We start from the raw sequence: 27975 nt of genomic DNA on the forward strand, positions 1-27975 counted from the left end.
ATCGGTCTCCACCTTCCTGGGACTTGGGTAGGCAATTCAACTTTTTTTTTTTTTTTGCCTGAATAACAGTTTGGCTGGGCTGTCACCCGACATACCGCGAGTGTCTCAGTAACATAGCAGCACCAAGTAGAATTCTTCTGCCATGACCAGCAGCTCTTTGATGGTGCAAACTGCTCACTCCGCTTCCCCATTTGACTGTAGGAATCGGGGCTACTGGGGTGGTACTTGAATCCATAGTCATTAGAAAACATGGCACTTAGAAGGGAACTGAGGGCCATGGTCTGTCCTTGATCATTATGAGCACTCTTCTGCTGTCTTGATCATTATGAGCACTTTTCTTTGTTCATGGGCACACCTGCTTTCAGTGACCACATCAAGGCATTCATTGTGGGATTGCTTGGTCTTTCTCCACACTAGCACGCCGTAACTGTGGCACCCAATGCCTTGCGAGCCCTCGAGTATGCGACTTAATCATCATCCTCTGGTAATGTTCTGAAATGGTTGAGATTCTAAAAGGCATCTTGTGAAACTTATATCACCCTAAAAGGGTGATGAAGGTCGTCAGTTTGAATTACTTTTGGATCCATTTCAATTTGGTAGAATTCAGAGTGCGCACCGAGTTTTGAGAGATGCTTCACTCCTTCGAGGAGTCTGTATGTTCCATGCTAGAGATTAGGTATGCTCCCTTAGCACACTTTTGTTCAGCATTGTGCAATGCCAGTCACCCAAAGCCTAAGGTGACCGCTTTTCTTTGTTATGACAGTTATTGGCGCATACCAAGGAGCCGGAGCTTGGACTTCTGTTTAGGGATGCCACAGTCAAATTGAATAGTAATTCAGATCGAATAATTTCGAATGCAATAGTTTGAATAGTATAGTACTTTTTTATGTCACTTATCTTAGTTAAGAAAAATGCCACAGCCTTTCCTATAATTAGGCTGGTGCAAATACTAATTTTTTGGTTCAAAGAGAATAGTGGTCTTTGCATAAAGCCTCGAGACAAGAGCCAGAAACTGACAAACCTAACAAAAAAGAAAGACAGAGGGGGGTGGGGGGGGGGGGAGCGCTTTTATTCCCACAGATTGAAAGTTTAATCATGGGAAACAGCTTATTTTCATTGCTGTTATTCACGTATTTTCATTCAAAAGCATAAGTTCGGCATTTCATTACAATGCCAGCAGTTTGGCCAGAAGTACAGAAAATTTACTAACAGACTTTTGCTTGTTCAGCTAGTAAACTGGAATTTCATTATGCTCACAGCTACGGAGGCGTTTCGTGTTCACCCTTCACGCAGCTCTATGTATGTTGCGATTCTATGAATTCCAAATGTTGCATGCAAATTTGACTGCACAATGGACGCAGTTTGGGCAATGCTGCGCTAATACAGCTCTGTGCTTTCTACTAACATGCGAACTTTAACCTATTCCATTCAGTACACGCAACGACCAAGGCTGCCATCTTATACACGTTCGAAAAGCCGACGTTCGGTTTCCCCTCACGCAATTGGCCTATATTGACCTAGGCTACGATATTGGCGCAGCCTGGACAATTGCTTGAGGTGAAACCGAACATCGGCTTTTCGAATGCATACAAGATAGCGGCCCAACTTGATAAGCATGCCCGCAGTAGTTTACAGCTGGCTGCCCATGGACTCGCATGCTGCTTCTGCGGCCTTCAGTATATCTTGTGCGTGCACTCTTAGGCGGAATCACCGGTGAGCCATTGGATGAGCCGCAAGCTTCTTGCAATAATTTACAAGAAGCTTTGAGCTCATCTAGTGGCTCTTTGGTGAACTCATATTGATCAAGCATTGCTTCTTTATGACATTTTCAAGGGTATAACCTTTAGATACACCTAGACATGAGACGGGAATGAACATTTAAAATCATCTCTAGGTTTTTGCTAAGGAGCGCTCCAACTTTGTAAGCATAGACACTGCCCAAACTGCCTTTGGGCAGTGCACCTATGAGAGTCTGACCTTGACAGATCTGTACTGAGCTGTAGTTAAATTTTCTTTTGAATTACTGCTCTGTAACACAAGTTGTCGAATGCTTGTCTTCAATGTAGATAAAGCACAACGAGATGTGCACTGCTTTGAACAGTTTCAGTTTTGCTTGTGATGTTCGGCTTCATTAGATGGTTGAGCAGTTTTCATTTCTTACCAAGCGACTTGTGTGAAGTAATGCGCTTGCTTTACTCCAGGTTCCAGGTTTTGAAAAGTTCCAGTGCTGGATGCCAACAAAAGCAGGGAGTTCACTGTTTGCCCTTCATCCAATGAAAGTGAGTGCTGACTTCATTTTCTGTAGTTTGTACTGAATGTGATGGCTATTGCATAATAATATCAAGTAGCAAGTTTCCTGTCTATAAGGTTGAGCCAAAAGTGCAGCTGTGTGTTTCTAGAGACTCACAGGCTCGGCATTTGGGGTTTTGGTTCAAGCGCCCCATTTGTGCTGCCATTTGGGGATTATGCTCTTATGGTGCAACAAGAGCAGGATCGTTTGGTGTGTGGGTCACTGTGGTTCATCACAGGCGGTGCAAGAAAGTCCCGTAGAGGTGTTGCATGAGCTTTCCAGGTTAGACAAATTCAAAACTTGACTTCTGCCGACCCTAGCAATCTTATGTCTTTTTTCTTTCTTTTTTCACCGGCAAGTGCAGCATAATAAATGTAAACACAATATCTCATGAGTGAAGTTTCTGTTGCCAGCATTTCTCTGCTCTGCACTTTTATTCTGTGCTAGCAACAGTTGTATGCAAAGTTATGCATGTTGTTGTTTCTTCCTTCCAGAACAAGATGCGATACTTTTTTATTCTGGATGTGAAGATTGCAAATGGCATCAAGACCATCACTGCCCAGTCCCCTCTCAGGGTTTGTCCTTTCTTTAACATCGGTGAACTTGCTTCTGTCCACATAGTAATGAATCACACTGTGGTAGGATTGGAGCAGCATTTGCTGAGGTGGAAAAGACATCAATTTACAGAGACCTAGCAGATGCTGCAGTTCATCATAGCACAAATGGTTTCCAGCAGAACATAGTGACACTGACAGAAAGGGAGAATGACACACGCCGGAGTAGCAACTGAATGTTTATTATTCGTTTCCAACACTTTTTATAACATGAGACAGCCAATGCTTTCCTTTTGTCATGCCAATTATCCGTCTCCTTGGTGAAAGATTGTTTTTGCAGAAGTAGCCCTTTTTTTTTCTCTCTTAGTAGTATCAATCAGGCTCTGATGCATGATTACCTACATCTGTTAATGACCTTAGCTTCTAAAATTTCGTGCGTCAGCTTGTTTCTATTTTTTTTTCCAAAACCTGGATGTCGTGAAATTATACAGTGCAATGGGAATGGCGATGATGAAAAGTGAGATGCCCCGCGGAGATTCCCTCTGAATATGCTGCATGCTCTCTTGTCCTGTCATTGAGACACCTCCCTGTTTGTCCTATATATCGTAGGCCACATGATAAAGGTATATCATATATCACCCCTGTCTTGTAGGCATTGTACTTCTTCTTGTGTTTTTTTTTTTTACATTCTTTACTTTTCTGGCCAGTGTCGACTCGTGAACACATTGAATACGGTTCGTTTGGTGCCAAACATACAACTGTGATGCCTTCCTTTCCCACTATCTTGTTTGGTTTGTAGGTTAGGCCTTGCACATAAGGCACAACAGCAACCTTCTTTCTTTTCTTTTGAATGTTTTTTCCTGCTTGAACCTTGCTGTTCAGGAGTCCCATCATCTTTAGCAGCCCACAACCGCTGTAAGTAGGGCCTTTGGAATAGCCAGCATTGTTGAGCCTGGTTACCTGGTACATGAAGCTTTCTTCCATTACGTAATGACACAACTTCTTTACGGTGGCTTGTAGTGCCGTGGTCATGATGACTCGTTTAACATTCTTGGAATGGTCGAAATTGTATGGCAAGAACCTGTTGCATGAGCGGGTCTCATACTTCCAGCATGTATGTTGCTTTTCGGAGGTGACAGCCAAATCGAGGAACCTGATTCTTTTTCTTTCTGGCATTTCAAAGGTGAAGCTTAAATCCATACATGCTTCATAGAATGTGGCCAGGACACCTTCCGTGCATTTGGTTAGTTCTGGCTCATTTGCTGTATTGCATAAGATGAGAAAATCATCTGCATAGCAAAATATAGCTGGAACATGGTTGTCCTTTATGGCACCCTCAATTCTTCTGCCATAACTGAGAAAGAAAAGGTCACACAAGTATGGTGCAACTTGTGAGTTGATACAGATTCTGCTTCTCTGAATGTAGTGCTGTTCTCCAACATAAATTACAGTTGCATTAAAATAAGACAATAGAAGTTTGAGGAAGGCGTCCAAGGAAACGCCAACACTATTCTGGAATGGCACAATGCCTTTCTCCTCGAATGATGCTCCTAGCACCGGCAACATACCTGAATGGAGGACAGAGTAAGTAGTACATGTCTTGAATGTCGACAGAAAACCTGCCGAGACCACAGAACCATGGGAATTGAAGGTAGTGTATAACAGCTTCTGAGTTTTCAATCCTGTATGGATCATGGACGTTGAGCCACTACAACTGCCTTGCCAGATACAAATTCCGGTCACGGTGGCCACATTTCGATGGGGGTGAAATGCGAAATCATTGATGTACTTAGATTTAGGGGCACATTAAAAAACCTCAGGTGGCCTAAATTATTCCAGAGTCCCTCACTATGACATGCCTCATAATCAGATCATAGTTTTGCCATATAAAACCCCATAATTTATTGCACTGCCAGATACATGGAAACTTGTGCCTGCCACATGCTTCTTTCTGACACGATGACTTCGAAGGGAATGCTTTTTTGTGGGTGTTCACTATAAAAAAGGGTGAAATCTTACACGGCCTAAACCACAAACGTAAGAAGATAGCTGGAAAAAAGGCGTCATAGTTATATTTTTACGTAGAAAGACGCAGACGAAAAGCTATATACAAGTATGTTTACAATGAAATACGCTGCACTTGGGGACTTAGAAATTGGGGATAAGAGTAAATGGAGAATACTTTAGTAACTTGCGCTTCGCTGATGATATTGCCTTGCTTAGTAACTCAGGGGACCAACTGCAACGCATGCTCACTGACCTGGAGAGGCAAAGCAGAAGGGTGGGACTAAAATTAATCTGCAGAAAACTAAAGTAATGTTTAACAGTCTCGGAATGGAACAGCAGTTTACGATAGGTAACAAGTCACTGGAAGCGTTAAGGGAACACATCTACTTAAGACAGGTAGTGACTGCTGATCCAGATCATGAGAATGAAATAACCAGAAGAATAAGAATGGGCTGGGGTGCGTTTGGCAGGCATTCTCAAATCATGAACAGCAGGTTGCCACTATCCCTCAAAAGGAAAGTGTATAACAGCTGTGTGTTACCAGTACTCACGTACGGGGCAGAAACCTGGAGGCTTACGAAAAGGGTTCTACTTAAATTGAGGACGCCACAACGAGCCATGGAAAGAAGAATGATAGGTGTAATGTTAAGGGATAAGAAAAGAGCAGATTAGGTGAGGGAACAAGTGCGCTGTCACGATAGACGACACGCCACACATTGTCCCGAACTACCGCTTTATTTCCCGAACGCCAACCTTCCGTGCCCGCAACATCCGCAACCACACTCCGATCCCTTCCCACTCTCTCCCCGCACACTCGCGCCGCTGTCCTCCCCGCACTCACGCCACCTGTTCACCGCTCAGTCAACTACTGTCGATCCCGCGCTTGGCCTCCGAGAACCGTGGCTCCTCATCGTGGGTCTTGGGCTCGCTTGCCCCGGCCCTTGCACGTCACAACTCTCTCCCCCCTCGAATCGTGAAGCTGTGCTGGTAGGGAGAAGCCATGGCTCATGGTAGAGCATCAGCTGATCAGCGTGGGCGGTAGTTCGATGACGTCCTGTAGCAGGATCGCTCAAAACAAAGTCATTGTCACCTAATCGTTTGACTACACAATAAGGTCCACTTCGCTGCGGTGCCAATTTCGCCGAAACGCCCTCGGCCGCATCACTCAAGGTATGTGAATCCAGGAGCACAAGGTCACCCTCTTTGATGGTTGTTGGCTGACGATGACGGTCGTAACAGGATTTCTGCACCTTCCAAGCAGCTGCCTGATGGGACCGAGCGTACTGGAGGGCCTCTCCATGACACCGCTGGAGTTCTGCAGCAAGTGCATGGTGTGCTACTTTCGGAGGCTCCGTGTCCTCCTTGTCGCTTGCAGGTTCCCATGGGGTGCGCAACTCGCGGCCGTAACACAACAATGCTGGAGTATATCCGGTGACGACGCTCTCGGCAGTACGCATGGCAAGGGCGATCTCAGGTATACGCTGGTCCCAGTCTTTATGATTGGAGCAGTATGCCCGTAGACACTGCTTAATTGTGCCATTGTGACGCTCCACCATTTGGCCAGCCGGCCGGTAAGGTACTGTGTGACGATCTTTGAAGCCCCAGTGTTTCAAGAGGTTGTGCCATAGTGTGCTAACAAAGGGCTTGCCATTGTCACTGGTGATGGCCACAGGTGTGCCATGGTGGCAGAAGACTTGCACCATGCACTCCAGTATTTTTGCACTTGTTGCTGCTCGTAGAGGGAAAAGCTCTGGGAACTTCGTAAATTTGTCAATAACTACCAGCAAGTATTTGTGGCCCCGAGGTGTAGATGGCAAGGGCCCGATATTGTCAACACTGAGCTCTTCCATGGGCGATGTTGCCCACTGACTGCTCATGAGGCCTTCTGGTTTCTTGTGCCGAGCTTTTGTGCGCTGACAGACAGTACAGCATCGCACATACTTTGATATGTCTGCTCGCATGCCCAGCCAGACGAATCGTGCAGCAATACGCTTGAGAGTTTTGAAAATCCAGCATGGCCTGCAGTGGGATGGTCGTGGGCCACCTTCAGTGCCAGCTGCCGCTAGTGATTAGGTAACCACGCTACCTTCTGGTTGCCTCTTTGCTGAACCAGCAATCCGCTTGGCTGCAGTTCCGTTGTTTCGGCCAGATCGCGAAAGAGGCGATGATCAGGGTCCGAGCTTGGTAGCTGAGTCCCTTGGACCACCGCCTTCAGCTTTAAGAGGCGGTCATCACGAGCCTGTTCTTGTACCAGCTGTGTTGTGTCACTCAGCAGGGAAGAGTCAACCTCCGAGGCCACAGCTACTTCATCAAATGTAATTTTGCCTTCAGGTTCTGGAGCAGCAATAGGGAACAGCGTCTCATGTAGGTTGTCACTTGGGTTGTCTTCACACTGGAGAGGGGCTCTACTCAAGGCATCAGCGGGTATGTTTGCCAGCCCTCGTCTGTGCTTGATTCGGCAGTTGAAGCCCTGCAGCCGAAGAACCCAACGCTTAACCCTGGGTGAAGCTTGGTCGGTATTAAACATCCATGCCAGGGAGGAGTGGTCACAGTGTATCTGAAACTCCGTAAATTCAAGATATGCCCTGAACTTGTCCACTGCCCAGACTACTGCCAGGCATTCCCACTCCTGGACAGTATAATGGCTCTCGGCTGCTGTAAGGACTCTGCTAATGAAGGAAACAGGCTGCAGACCATCAGGGCCAGCCTGTAGTAGCACAGCTGCAATGCCAATGCCACTTGCATCTGTCTCCACCACAAAGGGTCGATTTAGATCTGGGAGGCTTATAACAGCATCCTGAGCTAAGGCTTGCTTGAGTGCAGTGAAAGCCTGTTCTTGGCACTCTTTCCACTGCCATGGCTCGTTCTTCTTCAAAAGGTTGGTCAGTGAATGTGCCGTCAGTGAAAAGTGAGGGATGAAGCTTCTATAGTAGCCGGCAAGTCCCAGGAAGGCTTGCAGCTGCTTAACTGTACTGGGTCTTGGGTAATCCAGCACTGCACGCACCTTGCGCTCATCTGGTCTGCACTGCCCAGGGGAGATGATGTGACCTAAAAGCTTGAGGGACTGACGGCAGACCTGTACTTTATCTGGATTAATCGTAAGGCCAGCACCCTCAATGCGTTGTAGCACTTCCCTTACATGTTCAACATGGTTCTCCAGTGTCTCTGAGTATACAATGACATCATCTAAAAATGCCATAGCAAAGTGGTGATTGATTCCCGGCAGCACCCGGTCCATTAGGGTTTGAAAAGTTGCTGGACCGCCTGCCACCCCGAAGGGCATCCTCGTAAATTCAAATGTACCTTGATGGCAAATGAAGGCCGTTTTAGCTATGTCAGCCTTGCAAACAAGAATTTGGAAAAACCCTTGGGAGAGATCAAAGCTGGAAAACCACATTGCTCGGCCCAACTGCGCTAGCAGCCAGTCTGTTCAAGGCACTGGGTAGGCAGGTACTCGGGTGCGTGCATTTAACGGACGGTAGTCCACAGCGAGCCGGTAGCCTCCAGACTTCTTTGCAGCGAGCACTGGGGCGCTAGTCCACGGGCTTGTGCTTCGTGTTGTAAGGCCCTGTTCTAGGAGGTCATCCACACAGCCCTCGATGATCTTCTGCTTCTTCGCATTCACTGGACGTAGCTTGCATCTCACGGGCACACTGTCCCCCGTGTCAATGCGGTGCTGAGCCAGGGTAGTACATCCCGCAACTGTAGTAAACAGATGGCTAAAGTCATCGAGAACTTTACTCATGCTTGGGTGTAGTTCCCTGATGCCAGCCTGATGCATGTTCTCAATGCCTGAAACTACAAGCACTTCTTCAAAGAGGCTGTGCAAGTGGTACGACTCTCCATCTTCTATTGCCAAGTGCTGTTGCTGGGTCCTTTTCGCGCTTAGCAAATGGCACCATGCACTGTGGATCGGTTCCAATCGTCCATCCACCCAGCGATACATGTAAAGAGATGCCTGTTGCTGTTAAAAAATCTCTGCCCAGCACAATGTTCCGACACAAGTCTGGCACACACAGGAAGCGTTGATTGCGGCTGCTTGTGGCCGACTTTATTTTGCACTAGAGGGAAGTCGTTGACTGAGACCAACCTGTTGCCAGGCGGAGTGCTTGTTCCTGTGTCTTGGGTTTGGCGCCCGCCTCGACGGCTACCCATGCCGCCGGCAATCCAAGCAAGCTCACACTCGAGCCTGTGTCCAGTAGGGCCTGGAACGTCGTCCTCCCGATCTGCACTTCCAGGAGAGGCTCCTTGTTGCCGGCCAAGGCCGCTACTTGCAGCGCAGTCTCGTAGGTGCTTGCCGGTGTAGCACCTACCGTCCCCCGTTTCTCGTACACTGAGAGCGGATATGTCCGATCCCGTTGCATTGGTAGCAGCGGGGTGGCCCGTCACGCCGACCTGTAGGGCACTCGCGGGCCATGTGACCGACGCCTCCGCAGCGATGGCAGTTGAATCTGCCGTGGTACCTTTGCCGTGGCTGGTACCTTTGCTGCTGTGACGGTGTTGAGAGATGTGGCGTCCTTGTGGCGAATGCGGCCAATCTGTGCAGTTGGTCTCGGTGGTAGGAGGGCTGTATCGCCGCGGGGTGCAACGGCCAGGGGGATGCCGCCGGTGGATACTGGAACGGCGCGGCAGCCGCTGTGATCAACCCTCCGGGTTGTGTTCCCGGCACGCCGGCTACGTTTATAGCCAATTGGAAGGCCAAGTCTCTCGCGACTTGGTCAGTCGGGGGCGGTGGTGGCTTGTACTGCATGCGCCTCCAGAAACGCTCCATGAGACCATCAGCGGCCTTCGCCAACTCTGCGAGACTGCTGAACTGTCTTCCCTCCACCAAATCCTGGAGTTGCGGGTGCATCTGCCGCAGCACGCGGTCAACCCTTTCCGACTCGGGCACTTCACCGCCAATCCAGTCGTAGTAGGCCGCGATGGTATATACGAATTCCTTTAAATTTTCTTGGGAATGTTGCGTCTGGTGCTCCAGCTCTTGTTTCAAGCGGCGCTTCGCGTCAATGGAGGAGAATTCCGCAATAAACGCCGCAGTGAACTCCTCCCACGATGCAAACGAGTTCACGAATCGCCACCACAACTTCGCGCTACCTTCCAGCACAGCAGGCACAATGTGCGTAAGCCTCTTGTCAGCTGTGACACCGCTGACCAAACAAAACGTTTCAAGCCAGTCCAAAAATTCCTCGGGGGACTGATGGTCGTTAAACCCCTTAAACCTTGGAGGCTGACCTGGCTGGCCTCCTGTGGAGCGTGGAGCGCAGTCGCTCGCCGGTTGAATCGCCGCCGCCGTTGTCGTAGAACACATAGGTACTGCCTCGGCCGCCATCAGTCTTTTTCTGACAGCTGCCGCGATTTGCTCGCGTTCTATGGTAGATCCGCTCGTCTGCCCCAGCAGATGCTGTACTAATTGCTCGGGAACGTCCACTGTCTCCATGGCCACGTAGATCCCAGACGAGCCCCCACTTGTCACGATCGACGACACGCCACACGTTGTCCCGAACTACTGCTTTATTTCCCGAACACCAACCTTCCATGCCCACAACATCCGTAACCACACTCCGATCCCTTCCCACTCTCTCCCTGCACACTCATGCCACTGTCCTCCCCGCACTCACGCCACCTGTTCACCGCTCAGTCAACTACTGTCGATCCCGCACTTGGCCTCGGAGAACCGTGGCTCCTCGTCGTGGGTCTTGGGCTCGCTTGCCCGGGCCCTTGCACATCACAGCGTGTTAATGACATCTTAGTTGTAATCAAGAAAAAGAAATGGGAATGGGCAGGACATGTAACGAGGAGGGAAGATAACCGATGGTCATTAAGGGTTATGGCCTGGATTCCAAGGGAAGGGAAGCGTAGCAGGGGGCGGCAGAAAGTGAGGTGGTCAGATGAGATTAAGAAGTTTGGAGGGACAACATGGCCACAATTGGTACATGACCGGGGTAGTTGGAGAAGTATGGGAGAGGCCTTTGCCCTGCAGTGGGCGTAACCAGGCTGATGATGATGATGATGACGCCGCACTTGGCCAAGAGGCAACAGCCCGCGCTAGCCTCTAATCGTCGTCGTCATCTTCACACTGCTCGCCTCTTCGTCATCGCAAATACTGTTCCGTAGCACTACCCCTGGCAGCAAAAGCACCAGACTCGGAAGGACTAAAGGCCGGACTCGGAAGCAGTGTAGTAGGCCTTGAGCCTACTGATGGGCACGACATCACTAGATGCCAGAGTAGAGGACGAGGTTGAACTCACAGGAGCAATTTCGTACGTCACAGGCGTCAACCTGGCGCAGCACACGGTAGGGCCCTGTGTATCGCGAAAGGAGTTTCTCTGAAAGTCTGACGTGACGAGAGGGCGACCACAGGGGCACGAGCGCAGCAGGCAAAAACTGTACGTCACGGCGTAGGCGTTGTACTGACACTGCTGAGTGGTTTGCGAGGCCATCAGTAGAGTACGGGCAAGCTGGCGTGCATGCTCGGCGAAGGCGATGGCGTCGTGCGCATACTCGCTTGTTGAGATCGCAGCAGAAGGAAATGTCGTGTCTAGGGGCAAGGTCGGTTCGCGACCGTACAGTAGATAAAATAGAGGAAATCCGGCGGTGTCGTGCCGGGAAGAATTATACTCAAATGTGACGTAAGGAAGGGCAATGTCCCAGTAGTGGTGGTCCTTGGAAACGTACTTGGACAGCATATCGGTAAGAGTACGGTTTAACCGCTCTGTCAGGCCATTGGTTTGAGGATGGTATGAGGCAGTCAGCTTGTGTTGAATGGAGCAGGAACAACGCACAATGTCGGCGATAACTTTCGAGAGAAAGTTATGACCACGGTCAGTAAGCAGCTGTCACGGGGCGCCATGCACTAAGATAACGTCACGCAAGAGAAAGTCCGCTACGTCAGTGGCGCAACTGGTAGGGAGAGCCCGCGTGATAGTGTATCGGGTGGCGTAATCAGTTGCGACGGCTACCGATTTGTTCCCAGAGGATGACGTGGGAAAGGGACCGAGGAGGTCTAATACACGAAAACGGTCCCAGAGAGACGGTGATCGGCTGGAGATGACCGGCAGGTAGCACTTGAGGTGTTTTCCGACACTGGCAGGGATCACAGGCAGCAACATAGCGTCGGACGGAGCGAGCGATACCAGGCCATTAGAAGCAGCGGCGGACGCAGTCGTACGTGCGGGTTACCCCAAGATGTCCTGCAGTGGGTGCGTCATGCATCTGAAAGAGCACAGTCTGTTGTAGATGTTTTGGCACGACAAGAAGAAGATCAGATCCGTCAGGGACGAAGTTCCTTCGGTACAGAATGCTGCCCTGGAGGACATATCGGCAAACAGATGCGTCGGTAGGTGTAGAGCGCAGACGCTCGATGAGTGCTTGCAGCGATAGGTCTCGGTACTGCTCATCAGCGATGTTAGCGAAGGCAGATGCAGAGAAAATGCCATTGGCGGTACTACTGTTAGCATCATCAGGCTCATCTACCAGGTAGAGAGAAAGGCAGTCAGCGTCCTTGTGTAGTCTGTCAGATTTGTAGGTGACAGATTATGAATATTCTTGGAGGCATAAGGCCCAGCGACCAAGTCTTCCTGTAGGATCTTTCAGTGAGCATAACCAGCACAGCGCGTGATGGTCTGTCACAACGGAAAAGGGTTGGCCATATAAGTATGGGCGGAACTTCGCAACCGCCCAAACTAGGGCCAGACGCTCACACTCAATGATGGAATAGCTGCGCTCCGAGGGGGAGAGGAGCCTGCTGGCGTAAGCGATAAGACGGTCGTTGCTGCGCTGGCATTGTGCCAGTACTGCGCCAATTCCGTAACCGCTGGCATCAGTACGGACTTCGGTAGGCGCAGAACGATCGAAACGGGCCAAAATGGGAGGGGTTGTGAGAAGGTCGATTAGATGCGAGAATGCAGATGCTTCATCATCGCCCCACTGGAAAGGGGCATCTTTTTTCAAAATCTCGGTTAGTGGTCGTGCTATGGCCACGAAATTTTTCACGAAATGGCGGAAGTATGAAGAAAGGCTGATGAAGCTACGCACATCCTTGACACACTTCGGAACAGGGAAGTGCGTAACAGCACGGATCTTGCCTGGGTCCAGTCGCACTCCATTCGCGTCAACGAGATGTCCAAGGAAGGTATTCTGGCGATGGCTGAATTGGCACTTGGATGCGTTGAGTTGCAGACCGGCTCGACGAAAAACATCCATAACTGCAGAGAGGTGCTCGAGGTGCATAGCAAACATTGTGGTGAATACTATAACATCGTCCAAGTAGCACAGGCACGTGGACCATTTGAAACCGGGAAGAAGGGAGTCATCATGATGACATCATGCGTTCAAAAGTGGCAGGAGCGTTACATAGACCGAACGGCATCACTTTGAATTGGTAAAGACCGTCGGGTGTTACAAAAGCAGTCTTCTTGCAGTTGAGATCATCCACGGCAATCTGCCAGTAGCCGGAGCGAAGGTCAATAGAGGAGGAATAGTGAGCACCATGGAGGCAGACAAGGGCGTCATCAATCCGAGGTAGGGGATACACGTCCTTTTTCGTAACCCTGTTAAGGTGCCGATAATCCACGCAAAAGCGCCATGAGCCATCCTTCTTTTTTTACCAGCACAACAGGTGACGCCCATGGACTACATGACGGTTCAATAATGTTCTTGGCAAGCATTTTGCGAACTTCGGTGTGAATAACTTGACGCTCAGCCGGTGACACTCTATACGGGCGGCGATGAATAGGAGGGGCATCGCTGGTATTAATGCGATGTATAACAGCTGTAGTTTGGGCCAAAGGACGATCGTGAAAGTCAAAGATATTGTGGTAGGAAAACAGAACACGATAGAGCTGACGAGCGTGCTCGGACTGCATGCCGGGCGCAATGATTTTCTGTAAGTCGGCAATGGTATCAGTTGCCGACTGCGATGGTAGAGGAGGATCGGCTGAATTGTCGTCTACTGCAATAGATGCTACTGAGTGATCCTCGAATGAGCAAATCTGGCCCAGAGACATCCCGCATGGCAGCACTTGTGTTGTCAAGCCAAAATTGACCACTGGCAGGCAGACGCAATTCGCCGTAATAGATGAAACTGTATTAGGTACTGTGATCCCGTGTGTAAGGAGGACGTCTTGCATAGGAGCCGCGATGTGACCATCGGGCACTGGTGGGGATGACACTAAGTCAACGTAAGTCAGTGCCGAATGTGGCAAGCGAACGAAGTCGACGGAACTGAGGCGACTAGGGTGTGGTTCAGCGGGATCCAGAACAGGCAGGTCACGGCGGAGAGTGCTGGCGGAACAATCGGTGAGAGCAGAATGTGCGGAGAGGAAGGTAAAGCTGGGGATGATGTCGTAGGGACAGTTGACGATGGCTGTGAATAGCACGATAGGGGAGCTATGGGCAAAGGAGATGCAGGTGGCACACATACCAATTATGGAGGCTGTTCCGCCATCGGCGACACTGACAACAGGCGTTGTGGCGGGCGTGATTATTTTCTTCAGTCAGTTACGAAGGTCAGCGCTCATTACCGACAAATGCACCCCAGTGTCTGTAAGAGCAGACACAGAAACACCGTCGACTTGCTCGTCAAGAAGGCTCAGATGAGTGGGCAACGTCAGTAAAGGATTTAGTGGCGTAGGGAAGGAGCAATGCAGCGTCACTTTGAGGCGCTGCATCGTCTAATTTTCCGGCTGGGAGCGGCGTCCGAAGGGAGTCGACGAATAGGAGCAATGGGTCTGGGGGGAGCGAGATTGTCATCATTGGGACGAAGGTGAACGAGAATAGGAGCGGTTCGGCACAGGGGAACCAGTGGCGGCATTATCTGAGCGTGCGGCATAGGGACGAGAAGGGCCACCTGGGGGGCGAGAAGAGCAGTATAAGTAGACCGGGTCAGGGAACTCCAGCGACTGCGATGGTGCTGAGAAATCTGCCCGATTCGACGACAGTGAAAACAAATGGGCTTGTTGTCAGCAGTGCGCCATTCAGATGGGTTGCGGAAACGTGGTGGCTAAGAAGATTCGGGACGGGGTTGAATCGAAGAAGCCGGATGGGTATCAGGGCGATGGGCCGAGCAGATGATGTGAAGACCCATGTTTGCGAACTGCTGGCAGATAACTGCCTGGATCAGGGAAACCGTGACTGCAGGTGCGTTAGAGGGGCTGGAGTCGAAGGCAGCCGGATAGGCGGCCTCGATCTCACGCCAGACTATCCTGGTAACATCGCCAGTGTTGTTGGGACAAGGAGCGTTGGCACAGGAAGGTGTCGCTGGGCTGTTGGGCAGACGAGCAAACTGCTGGTGGATACGTCGGCTTTTAGCGAGTTCCAGGCAGCGCCACTCTTTTATAACTGCATCCACTGTCGCCACGTTCTTGTAAACAAGCAAGTTGAAGGCGTCATCGGCAATGCCTTTGAGGATGTAGGAAACTTTGTCTGACTCAGTCATGTGTGCGTCAACCTTGCGGCACAGAGCCATGTCATCCTGAATATATGTGACGTAGGGCTCTGTTGACGTATGCACATGGCCGGAAAGCACCTTCTGCGCGGAAAGTTGGTGACCGTAGGGGTTGCTGAACAAGTCTCGGAGCTTTTGCTTAAGCGAATCCCAACTGATGAGCTCATCTTTGTGCGTCTGAAACCAAACTCGAGGTGTGAGACTACGTTGGCGATCATGATAGTAGGGTCCCACCGGTTATTGCGGCTGACGTGTTCGTACAGGCTGATCCAGTCCTTTACGTCTTCCCCATCTTTGCCTGAGAATATGCCAGGATCACGGGAAGTGGGGAGAGTGATGTAGGTCGTCGAAGTGGCAGCAGGTGTCAGAGCTGGCGGAGTCGAGTTGTTGTCGCTGGGAGCCATGAAGGAAGGCTCGACGTACCGTCCACTGCGAAGCTCCGTGACGAGGTGCAGGGAACGTCCACCTCCACCAGATATGTTACGTAGGAAGACGCAGAGAAAAAGCTTTATACAAGTATATTTACAAGGAAATATGGTGCACTTGGCCAAGAGGTAACAGCCCACGCTAGCCTCTAATCGTCGTCGTCGTCGTCTTCACACCGCTCACCTCTTCGTCATCGCAAATACTGTTCCGTAGCAATATGTTCAGCTCCAAACGAGGCATATTTAATGTGTGCATGAGTCAATACTGGCCAGAAAAGTAAAGAATGTACAAAAAAACACAAGAAGTACACTGCCTGCAAGAAAGGGGTGATGTATGATATACCATTATCATGTGGCCTATGATATATAGGACAAACATGCAGAGAGCTCAAGAGAGCATGCAGCATCTTTGGAAAGAATCTCCACCTAGCATCTCGCTTTTCATTATCACCATTCTCATTGCACCGTACAATCTCACGACATCCAGTTTTGAAAAAAAGTAAAAACAAGCTGACGCACGAGATTTTCGAAGCTGTGACCATTGACAGAAGTGCGCAATCCTGCATCAGTGCACCATCGATACGTACTACTAACAAAAAAAAGGAAAGGGCTACTTATGCAAAAACAAGCTTTCACCCTCGGAGACAGATAATCTGCATGACAAAAGGAAACAAAATGAAAAGCATTGGCTGTCTTGGGCTCTAAAAAGTGTGGAAAATGAATAATAAACATTCACTTGCTAGTTCAGCATGTGTTGTCGTCTCTTTCTGTCCATGTCACTACGTTCTGCTGGAAACCTTTTATCCCAGATGCAACCAACGAGCTCAGGCAAGCACTATGGTACAGTTCAATATGTTTCTTGTTTTCAAGTAGCCATAGAGACCCAAAAATTGGCACTTTACACAAGATGATCAGTATAGCAATGATCTCTACGTACATATATCAGCAGAAATATCATTTGCATGTTATATTGGATTCATTATTATGTACTGTGGGGATGCGCGACTCTCACGCATCCCCTGATATGTTGTTTTCTCGCATAGCTCCGATCTGCTGTAATCCGGCTTCACCGCATGGCTTGGTGCCCGCGGCAGTCGATGTGGTTGAAGCGCATTGCGAGAGATGGCGCAAGCGGGGCTCTGCTAACGCCACCTAACAGCGGGGTTACTTGTGCGTGGAAAGGAGTAGGCTCTTTCTTTTTTTGGCTCGGGATCGGCAAGCGGCGCGGAAGTCCTGCGCATGCGCCGTTCCATACTTCCGCGTGACCGTCTCGCGAAGCCAACCCCCGGAATGGACGAACACGGTCGTTCGAACACGCCATCGTTCGCGTGACCGTACACGCGGACAACCAGGCATTGGTGTCTAGTCCAGCATGGGGCAAACACATTCCCTCGCTATGCAGTCGGGTGAGTCGCACTTCCACGATTCGTCGGGTGCCCATCGGCATGTTTTGTGGATAGGAACTCGGCTAGTAGGCATTAATCTATGAAAGGTGCAATAAATGCCCTTGTGATTGTTTGCCCTACTGTGTTGTTCCTTTTTCCGAAGAGCACGGGTGAGAACCCCACAGTACTTAGGTATATGATGAAATATTATATGATTAAATTGCACATTCAGTGTATGGCAGACACTGAAACAGATTGCTACATTTTACACACACACACAAAGATATACACAAAATAAAATTTGACATAGCTCAGCATACTTACTCATGAGTACACTCACTCATACACTTATTTCGTAGGCACAAGTGTGAGTGAAGGATGAAGGCTGTGATGATCGTGAGTGTGTGTGAGTGGATGTTATTGTGAATGGGAGTGGCTGTTGGCAAGTGTGAATGGACACGAGAGTATGAATGCGAGTGAGTGCCAATGAGTATGAGTAAATGCAAGTGTGAGTGAATGCTGGTGAGTGTGAGTTGACATCAGTATGACTTTTAATGAATGTTGGTGAGAGTGAGTACAAGTGTGAGTATACATCAGTGCCAATGTGGGCTGTTGCAAGTATGAACACGAGTGATTGCCTGTGAGTGTGAAGGTGAGAGAGTGCTGATGAGGGCAGTTGAGTGCAACCGGGGTACTTATCTTGCGAGGTCCACTTTCAGCGATTGTATCACCTCGGTTGTCAGGTATGCGCTGATTGGCTGGTTGAGCACTGTCACGTGAAGGGGATAGTATCACCGAAGTCATCGTCATAGAATATGTCCCCAGTGGTCGTCTGTGTGAGTGTGAGTGTAACTTGAGCAAGCACCAGTGGCCACAGGTCATAAATTCATGAGTTGACTCATGTTTGGGGCTGAATAAACATTTTCTGCTGTGAATGAACAAAAACAGCTTTGCCTTTACCATAAAGTTCGAGAACTGTGCTCGCCTACAAGAACTCGTGTGCTTGCTGTGGTAAAGAAATAGTCAAACTTCGACATAACAAAGTGATACTTGCAATGATAAACGTCTCGTTAAATCAGGAATTTTAATAAGGAGAGGTTTTAAAGATTAAGCTGTAAAGAGTGATTTCACATATTCCCAGGGCATTCCTGGTGGATAGCATCTTGTCGGTAAGCACTTATAAACAAATATTTGCAAGAAGGTTAGGCTGTAATTGCACAATTATGAGCACCAATGTGTGCTGTTCACGTCGCACCAAGAGCAATGCATCGGTGTGGGTTATGGCATCTGAGGTTTGCATGCGGCGCCTCATGTGGTGCACTAAATCTTCGTTGCCATGATTGGCTGTGCTTAGTGCCTGTAGCCACCATCAGGTGATTCCCACAAATTAAAAAGAATGGTGTAAAAAATGTGAATATTTATCCTCCCTGAAAAAGAAAATGTAGCTGTTTCACCCAAAAGGCAAAGCATTGATGACGATAGCAGAGAAACAACTACACAAATAAGGTTCATAGTTTTACCAGCCGTATAAATTGCAGTAAATATTCACCTGCTAATTAAATTAGGAGGCTTGGTGTCATGCATGCACATGCAAACATGAACAGATGTCACTCGATGCCCACGAACACTCACTGTCACAAATCTGGCGTGATTAAGAGTGCCAGCAATGGGGAGCCGATTCTCTTGTTGCCTCTTCCTTCACCCTGTCTCAGAAGCTTGATATTACACTACCTCTAACACTAGGTGCAGAGGAATGCAGCGCACATCTAGGAACTAGCCATCCCTGCTCAGGCTTGGCTCGCTCCATTAAAACTTCTTTCTGGGCGAGTTGGTGCATACTTGGCATAAAAATTGTTACAGCGCAAACACATGCAACCACAAGTATCAAGGACGGGACACAAGCGCTGACTGTCAACTAAATTTTATTTACGGAAGACGGATACCTTATATAAGGGGAAAGGCAGAAGTGAAGGGGGAAGGGAGTGATACAATCGGGGAAAATGACATTGTGCATTGATGAACGAACGTGCCAGCAGTCAACGGAATCAGGTGCAGAAAAAATAAGAAAACGAGAAAAAAACTAGAAAAACACTCGACACAAAAAATGCTCGCTCATGTGCTGAGCCGCGCAGACAGCTATGTGCAGCCACGGCCAGGGTAAAGGAGGAGGAGCGTGCGCTAAGGAGGGATGGCAGGCAAGTTTCCTGCCCCCCCCCCCTCGCACGCACTTGATCACGTTGCTGCATTCTCACCCCCCTTCCCAACCCCCTTGTGTTGAAGGAACCATCGCTGGGTGGTGAAACATGACTGATAATACTTGTTTTAGACTCTAAGAATGGCTTCTGGCACCTTTAGCACATAAATGCATGGCCTTCATGATTGGCTATTGTTAGTCCAATTCATTAATTCATTCATTTTTTAGCTGCTGGGCAAGCCCAACTGCCTCCGTAAGGTTACCATTGCTACAGATGGTGCAGCGGTGTCTCTTGCATACTGCGCTTCTGCGCATGCTCTTCGAGGAATGCGATTATTGCATTCATGCAGTGCCATTTCTGCGGCTGAAACTTCTCATGTGGAAGGATGCTTGCATATAATGACTTCTGCCGCGGCCAATTTTTGAGAGTGTTTTGCTAGATTTAATAGCCACAGAGGCTCCAAGTACCATATTTTCTTGTCTATAAGTTGCACCCCCCTCAAAACAGCTGCTTTTCCAGAAAAAGATGTATATAAGTTGCACCGGTGTATAAGATGCACCTGTTCATTCAGTAAGCAATTTAAAAACTCATTGAGGATCAGCTCGTGAGAAACCGTGACAAAAATACATGTTTGTAGTGGCCACCGCCTTTGCATGCATCTTGCAGTAGGCAGTGCTGACATGCGTGCAAGCACCTTCCAACGTCTAGACAATAGTTTTAAAGGGCCTCTCACCAGGCCACATTGCAAATTTCAGTTATACGCTAGAAGTTATTATGTGCCCTTTGGGGGGGCGTTCTGCCACAAGAATTTTTCAAATTGGTTCATTAATAGCCAAGATAGAAATATTTTAGTTCTGCGAATCCATGACTTCAGGAGGTAAATGCCACTGCCAAGAGACACTCTCTCCACTTGCTCCGTCAAGCCTCCGCTAGCGAAATTCCTTCCCTGCGTTCTCCCATGGCGGAGCTCGAGGATCGCACGACACATACATCACGGGCCCCGCATTCATTTTTTTCCCCTTGCTTTTATTGCTGCGCAGCGCACTTCCGCTGACACTGTCGTGCAGAACCTATGTTTGTCTCATTTCACACAGCACCTGATGTCACGCGCTGTGCACAAGAACACTTGTCTGGCGGTATAAGTCAGTGCTACACGAATACTGAAGCAGACACAAGTGGATCACAGAGTATGATCACACGCTGTAACATGGTAGCAAATTACATAGTTTCATTGTCTGCGCGCACGACTGAACGATATGGGAATGACCAGACAAAACGGAAGTTGATCTCTTTTGCTGCAGTGCAAAGTAAAACGAAAACATGCAGGTATTTGGTTTGTGTTTTAGTATTTCTCTGAACTTTAATTCGTCTAGTGAAGCAACAGATTACACAGATACAGTCGACTCTCATTACAATGCACCCTAATAATGCAACAAAAAATGTCCGTTTTATCCGCAGAACTACTCCGTATATAAGTTGCACCATTCTATAAACCGCACCCACAAAATATTCAGATATTAAATGAGTTAAATATTACATCTTTCTATAAGATATATTATTAGATCATTGAGGCTTTCTTAATAACAAGAGCAGGAAATAAGTGCATTAGCATGCCATCACTAGCATTAAGTGACAAAGTAATGGCATTCATAAAAGATAGCCTGTAATCGCGGCCAAGATTAGAATGTGCAGCCACCTCATTTGGTTGGATACTCAGATTACGTCTATGATGCACACATTCTTCTATGTACCTGTCATGATAATTCAGATCATATCACTGGCTTATGAGTAGTGTTAGCTCTTATCACCCCTGTTAGTTTATCTCTACTGTGATTACTCTGCACTTAGGTTTCATGTGTAAAATTGCATGTTTTCTAGTGAATAAACAGTAGGAAGTTGGTGCCAGTATATGATGTTTGTGTCTCACTTCATCCTCGTCTGCTCATAACCTTTGTTTTTATTTCTTGATAGCATGGTCATTGGTCTTTTCTTGTGCACTTAGGTTGTCTGCTAGGTACTGAGAGCTCCAGTAACACCTTTTTCTGTTAGATACACATGCATGCTCCTGAAATAAATACAGCTGAGCAACCATAGTCAGGACGTTGTAAGTTAGCAAGGTGGCTTCCTGGGCTAGTTGGTGATTCATACTGACAGTAAACGGTGTGAAAAAAATACAGGAATGAAAAGCAACCAGATGGGACAAGCGCTGGCTTCCAACTGACGATATTTATTCACAGGAATGTGAATATGTACGCATATGCAGAAATATTTACATAAAACCAATTTGCAATGAGAAAAAACAGACAACAAAAACCAAAAAGCAAAGTGAAAGCTTAGACTTCACAGATGCCCACTGTGCTTTCAAGTATCTCCAAGTATTCCAAGATACTTCCAAGTATCCAATTTCTTTACTGGATTAGGCAACTGGCGGTTTTCTCATGCAGATACATTGTTGCCTAGCCATCTGAGCTGCCTAGCTTATTACACGCATTAGCTCATCCTCACATTCCCAAATCACTATGGTTTGCTGGAAAATTGGGGTACATCCACTCGTGCTGGCATGCAGAGAAAGAAAGCCTTCCTTTCCATTTCAGACATTATTAGCATGCTCCTGCAAGCACTCATAGAGGCATCATCTATCCCACGTAGCGCGCACCACAGGACAAGGGAATTCTGTAAACGACACTCTGTGCGCAGTCCACCAACTGTGTTCTGTGCTAACGGAATATTGGCTCCTGCTTTCCTTAACAGGGCAGCTCCTTCTTGCCAACTGAGACTGCTGGTTAGGAGTGCTGAAAACAGCTTTAACATCCAAGAATTCTCCTATTTTCTTAAGATGATGGGACATGCAGTGTATGTACGGTTAACCACAGGACACAGTTCATGAACTGCATACAGAGTGTCATTTACACGTGATTGCTTTCCTTTTAATTGCGGCATTGGGATGAACACAGCATGTCTTTGCAGTCGGTACTTCCATGCTGATAGAGTAAACGCAGAAAATGGGAAGACGGACGATGCACTAACCTAAGCGAAAAGAAGCATTGCCTAAGCACCCGTACTGCAGCACATGGAGAAAGCTACAGCAGCTAAGCTCGAAGCGCGTACGAGGCGGCCATTTTGAAATGCTGATGCCGATATGGTAACACAGATTTAGGGTCGTACTCGATTCTAATGCGCACAGAATTTTTGGACCCGTTTTATCGGGAAAAAAGTGAGTGTTAGGTATGCCTCATTTGAGATCTATTAGGCCTTTCCAATGAGCACATCCTGGGCAGCGCCACAGTGCTCTCCATAGCACCCTGCCTGTTGCCACAATGCCCTCTGGACTGCTGCATTTGTGAATCAGCGCCCCCGTAAAGCTGTGCGGTAAGCTGCAGCGCTTACCCTTGTATTTACATGTAACAGTGCAGGGAGGAGGTAGGCAGAATGGCAGAAGAAAGGTAGAGAGAGGAGGCAGAAAATTGGTAGAGCCAACATAGTCACGAAATGAGTGAATAAGAGCCTTGCCGCTCTTTGCTCGTGACAGCTTGCATACATGGAAAGAGCATGGGTAAGATAAAAGGCGACATCAGAAAGCAAGCCTTGTTTGAGGTCTCTTCAACACAAGAAACGCATCTACTATACATGCCAACAATTAGGGACAAACTGGAAAAATGCAAATTTAAGATACAGATTCTGAAAAATTAACACTTTGCAAGTTTGTCCAGGCTGACAACTCATGCAGGGTGTGCAGATGGAAATACACATTAGAGTACCGTAATGTCAAGACGACATTACACAAGCGACTGTCCAGCAAATTAACATTTCCACCATGATGCGATGTGCTGTGGGAAGTAATGACAGTGCTAGTTTCACAGGCTACAAACAGTGGTCCACTATGCTTCAAGCAAACATGTCAGTGTTTGTTCTGTGCACTATGTAGACAAACACATGATGCATGCAAGGTAATATTTAACATCACCTCCCCACTCTCATATATCACTAAGTGCTGAACAGCATTATAGGGGCGCGAAATGCATCCGGTATAGACAGATGTGCAAAGAGAGAAGAGAACGAACTTTGAGTGGAACCGGTGAGCAGCTGAGTGGTGATGAAACTGAGCCTTTATTCTACATGCCTTCCACGCCGAGCCGGTGCCACAAACATAAGCATCCGCTCGTTCTGCAGACATTCACGGCGGCGGAATCGAAACCTCTCCAGACCCCTCCCCCCCGTAGATACAAAGGTCGCTGTTGTCGCGCTGATGCCCAGGACACGTGTTTACTCATGGGGCACGGTACGGATGGGGGAGATTCGGCCAGGAAACAAGTGGGGAGTGCAAGAGAAGCACACAACTTTACCATGTACGCAGGTTGACACGGTCAATTGCAATCATGTTTTCACGGCCGTTCACAGAAACAGTGAAAGTCTTTGTTCCGCGCTGTAGCACTTCGAACAGGCCATCGTACAATGCAGTGAGGGTGGGCCGGGTGCCTTCGCTATGCATGAAAAGGTGAGTTGAGGCAGCTAGGTCTTTGCTTACATAAAAGTCGTAAGTGGAGGGCTGTCGAGCTGATCTTGGTCGCAAGCGCTCAAAGAGCGACCGAAGTTGCTCAACGTAGGCAGGAGGCGTGAGGCTGGGGACAGCAGGAGGTGCGAAGAATTCACCAGGTAGACATAGTATCTTCTCATAGACCATTTCGGCAGCAGTACACCCGAGGTCCTCTTTTATTGCCGACCGAATACCTAGTAGAACTAGCGGCAGGTCGTTGACTCATGAAGTTCGAGCGTCACAGACAATAAGATTGGCTTTCAACTGGTGGTGAAGCCTTTCCACCATTCCATTTGCTAACAGATGGTATGCAGTTGTGTGGATGTGGTGGGTACCGACGATGTGAACACGAGCCACCCCTAGCCAATGGAGAGTGATGAGGCGTGTCCATCTGCATTGCTGCCATGGTGTCCATCAGCCTGTCAATTTTCTCCTCGAGGCGAGATTGCCAGGCCTCGAGGTCTGATATGACAGTGGTCGAGGACACCACGGAGCTTGCATCGGAGTAGTCATTGATGCGGTCTGCGAGCTCTGCCAGTTTGTCAAGAGGCATATCATCCGCAGCTGCCAAAACCACGACAAGTGTCTGAGGCAAGCGTTGCAGAAATAGCTCACTCAATATTGGACTCTCGGAGTCTTGGGTACGGTCGCCGAGTAGCTGTCGCATCCGGTGTAATAGCTGCGACGGTCGGCGATCGCCAAGTTCTTCCGCATTGAGGAGTTGCTGCAAGCGGCTTTTCTCCGACACGGTTTTGTGTGTGAGCACTGTGGCCTTGAAATGGTCGAAGGGTGTTGCTGGATGTGGGGCTCTCATGACGCCGTTGAACTCTTCAGCTACCTCAGAGGAAAGTGCCAAGACGACGTGCAGGTACATCACACGTTGCGATGTGATGCGCTGCAGGTCGAAGAGGGCTTCTACTTGCGTGAACCACACGGCGGGATTCTTCGGCCAAAGCGATGGTAGCCACAGCTGGGCATTGGAAATGGCGTCCATGGCAGCGCTGGGGGCAGGGATGTCGGCTGTCACTGTTGACTGGGGTTGAGGAGCCAGGGCATCGTTGCTGGACGCTGTAGTGTTCGTTTCGTCTTCCATGGCGTGTGCTTGCTATGGACGGGTCACCAGGCTTTAGGGGTGCAAAATGCGTCTGCTATAGGAAGACGCACACAGAGTGAAGAGAACGAACTTTTAGTGCAACCGGTGAGCAGCCGAGCGGCGGTGAAACTGAGCCTTTATTGTGTGTGCCTTCCATGCTGAGGAGACCGGCGCCACAAACATAAACATCTGCTCGTTGTGCAGGCATTTACGGTAGCGGCGCCGGAATCGGATCCTCTACAACTTAAACATTCGGCGTCAACATCACTGCTGTTTATGGTCAATCTATGCAAACAGCACAGGAAGCATTCACTTACATTTATTCCCCATTGGGCATGGAATCTGCATGATTTTTATAACCCTAAAGCAGTCATAAATCGAGTTTGGTAGCGCATGACAAATAAAGGCAAAAGTAAAGTCGTTGGGCCCCGTAGTGCAAATTTCCAACTTTTTTTTTTACGTGAACCTTTCAACATTGTAGTGACACTGGGCAGCCAGAGTACCCTGCCACCAGTGCTGTTGCTAGCAGACATGCATGCTAGCAGACGATGCGGCTTTTCCTATTGTTTACCATGCTTGTGCGTGCCATTCAGCACTTGACAGTCTGCAATTCATACTACAGCAGGGCTATCTTACATGATTGTGTGTTCTTTTAAGATGAATGATATTGATATGCGAATGATATATGATTTTGTGGAAGATTTTTCACACATGAAACCACGGCCCCGAGTTGACAAGCTACAAGCATATGAAGTCATCACCAAGTGCCTTTCATTCATTCATGGCAATGCAGTAGCTACTTCTGAAATACGTCTTTGCAATACCACAGCATCGAGGCCTGCAGTGAGCTGCTGACCTTCCCTCTACTTTGAGAAAGTAAGAGCAGTTTGTCAACTATGATTATGCAGTGCTGCAGATCTTTAGACAGTCACAGAACATAATTTCTTTAGCTGATATAGGCCTCCATTCCATCATTGTAAGCACACAATTATTTCTTGCTCTTGAAGAATAGTTTTTTTTTTTTTCAAATCTGGCCTTAATTTCAATTGAACAACTAGTTCACTTCAGGGAAAGGTAAACTGTGTTCTAGAATATTTTAATATAAATAGCTAAGCACAACTTATATTGATTTTTTTACCTTTTAGGAACTCGAGAGCAAGAAGAATAGCTTGGCCAATTTTTTTTTTACAGTAGGACATAATTTGGTGTCTTATAGTGGGAGATCGTTGACAAAATTTTATATACTCTCTCTTTGTAAAAATGTAAACCATTTAATTGTCAAACTCTTGTATATATGTTAACAAAAACTTTTTTTTTAGAAAGATTGTCATTCTTGCACAGGCTGTTACAGGAAGTGGGATATAAAGTGGACACAGAAGCACATGTAGTACACATATTGTCAGATTTGTCGGATGATCCCACCACTGGCATACAGTTGTAGGAGTCGTCGGACGACCTCGCCGCTGCCACCATTTGTAAGGGTTGAAGGTCGTAGAGAGGAACTTGGGAGGAACTAGGTGAACAGGGTTTATTTACAGTATTTACATTTTAAGCAAGAGATACATCGACAGTCTAGCATGGCTAGCACACAGCTTAAGAGCACACAGCTCACAAGTACGATGACGGGTACCTTGACGAGGACAGACGAGCACGAGCACTCGAGCACACTCTAGCAGCCGACAAACAGCCGCTTATAACCACTCCGTTCGACGTCATCGTTCGACGTCATCGTAGAAAGTCCTCGTGGCCACCTTTGAGAGAAGTGGGCAGGGGGTTTACACACACACATTCTGCACAGGTTTCAGTGCCCCCTCCGAGGGCTGATGACCTTTGCAGCACAGCCATCGTGGTGTCCATTGTCTTGCGTCCCCGTAGCCAGCTGGTCACGCCCGGGCCCAGCCGGCACCTCTAAATTCCAGAGCTGCCGTAGTCCGCAGTTCTCTGAAGTAAGTTCACGGTTGGTTGGCGCTGTCCTCGCTGGTCCTCTGAAGGACGCCCCCACCGCGGGTGGATCGAAACACGTGCAGCGGGCTGAAATAACTTGCACGTTGCCACCTCAGCAGACCATTCCTAACAATATTTACATTACCAAACAACGTGTACAATAAAATAACTGTTACACCTTGTTAATGGGAAAAAAATTCACACTAAATTGTGACAATATGCAGGTGGTACTAAGCATTCACGTAAATCAGTACATATCAGTACACTTATTGTGTGAGAAAGTAAAATTCCACTTTAGCCACAAAGTTTTCAGCACTGTCCGTTTCGACAATATCTCGCAGCAACGCGTTCCATATCTCTATAGACCTTGGAAAAAAAGAGAATTTGAATGTGTCGCAGTGTGTGATGGTTGGCCTCAGGTGCTTGTTATGGCAGTTTCTACTGAAATGGCAATAGGATGGCTTCAAGTTCGGGTTTTTATCCACGTTAACGCAGTCGTGATAAAGCATAAAAATGAACTTCATTGTAGCCACATGTCATCGACAAGCAAGCGTAGGTATCCCAGCTACATTTTGAAGAGCACACACGCTATCCTGGTGAGAATACTTAGAATAGATAAACCGTAGTGCTCTACTTTGGACACCTTTCAACCTACCTGCAAAGTATATGGGAAGAGGGTTCCAAACTAGACTACCGTACTCAAGCATTGGTTGCACTAATGTTTTGTAGCTGTTAGCTTGACAAGAGCAGGTGCCACAGCCAACTTACTTCGTAAGAACTTGAGTCTTCTGAATGCTTTTGCACATATATGTTCAATATGAATATCCCACTTTAGTGTACGTCCAATGGTTATACCTAAACATGTTATAGCCTCTGTTCGATTTATAGTAGAAACCATCGATGTGTAATCAAATGTAATCGACTTCTTATAGCCTATATTCATGCACTTTGTTTTACTTATGTTAATTTCTATACCCTACATATTGCGCCATCTAGCGATTTTATCTAGTAACGAGTTTGGTTCCTTCTGATCATCTGTACCATGCACACAGGTGTACACCACAAGATTGTTAGCAGATAGCCTCACTTTTACACCATGCCATC

The 27975-nt window shown here is 48.0% G+C and overlaps 1 protein-coding gene across 3 annotated transcripts in view; it reads left to right on the forward strand.

Annotated features, from left to right (window-relative positions):
• Positions 1 to 27975, forward strand: part of LOC142586048 (intermembrane lipid transfer protein VPS13A-like) — a 935034-nt gene that overhangs the window by 457579 nt on the left and 449480 nt on the right. For all 3 annotated transcript variants that reach the window (XM_075697293.1, XM_075697294.1, XM_075697295.1), the window contains 2 exons: positions 2202 to 2279; positions 2785 to 2865. In XM_075697293.1, the coding sequence (XP_075553408.1) occupies positions 2202 to 2279; positions 2785 to 2865 (159 nt within the window). The remainder of the gene's footprint in view (positions 1 to 2201; positions 2280 to 2784; positions 2866 to 27975) is intronic.

This window comes from Dermacentor variabilis, chromosome 6 (assembly GCF_050947875.1).
Source record: "Dermacentor variabilis isolate Ectoservices chromosome 6, ASM5094787v1, whole genome shotgun sequence".
NCBI classification, from domain to species: domain Eukaryota; kingdom Metazoa; phylum Arthropoda; class Arachnida; order Ixodida; family Ixodidae; genus Dermacentor; species Dermacentor variabilis.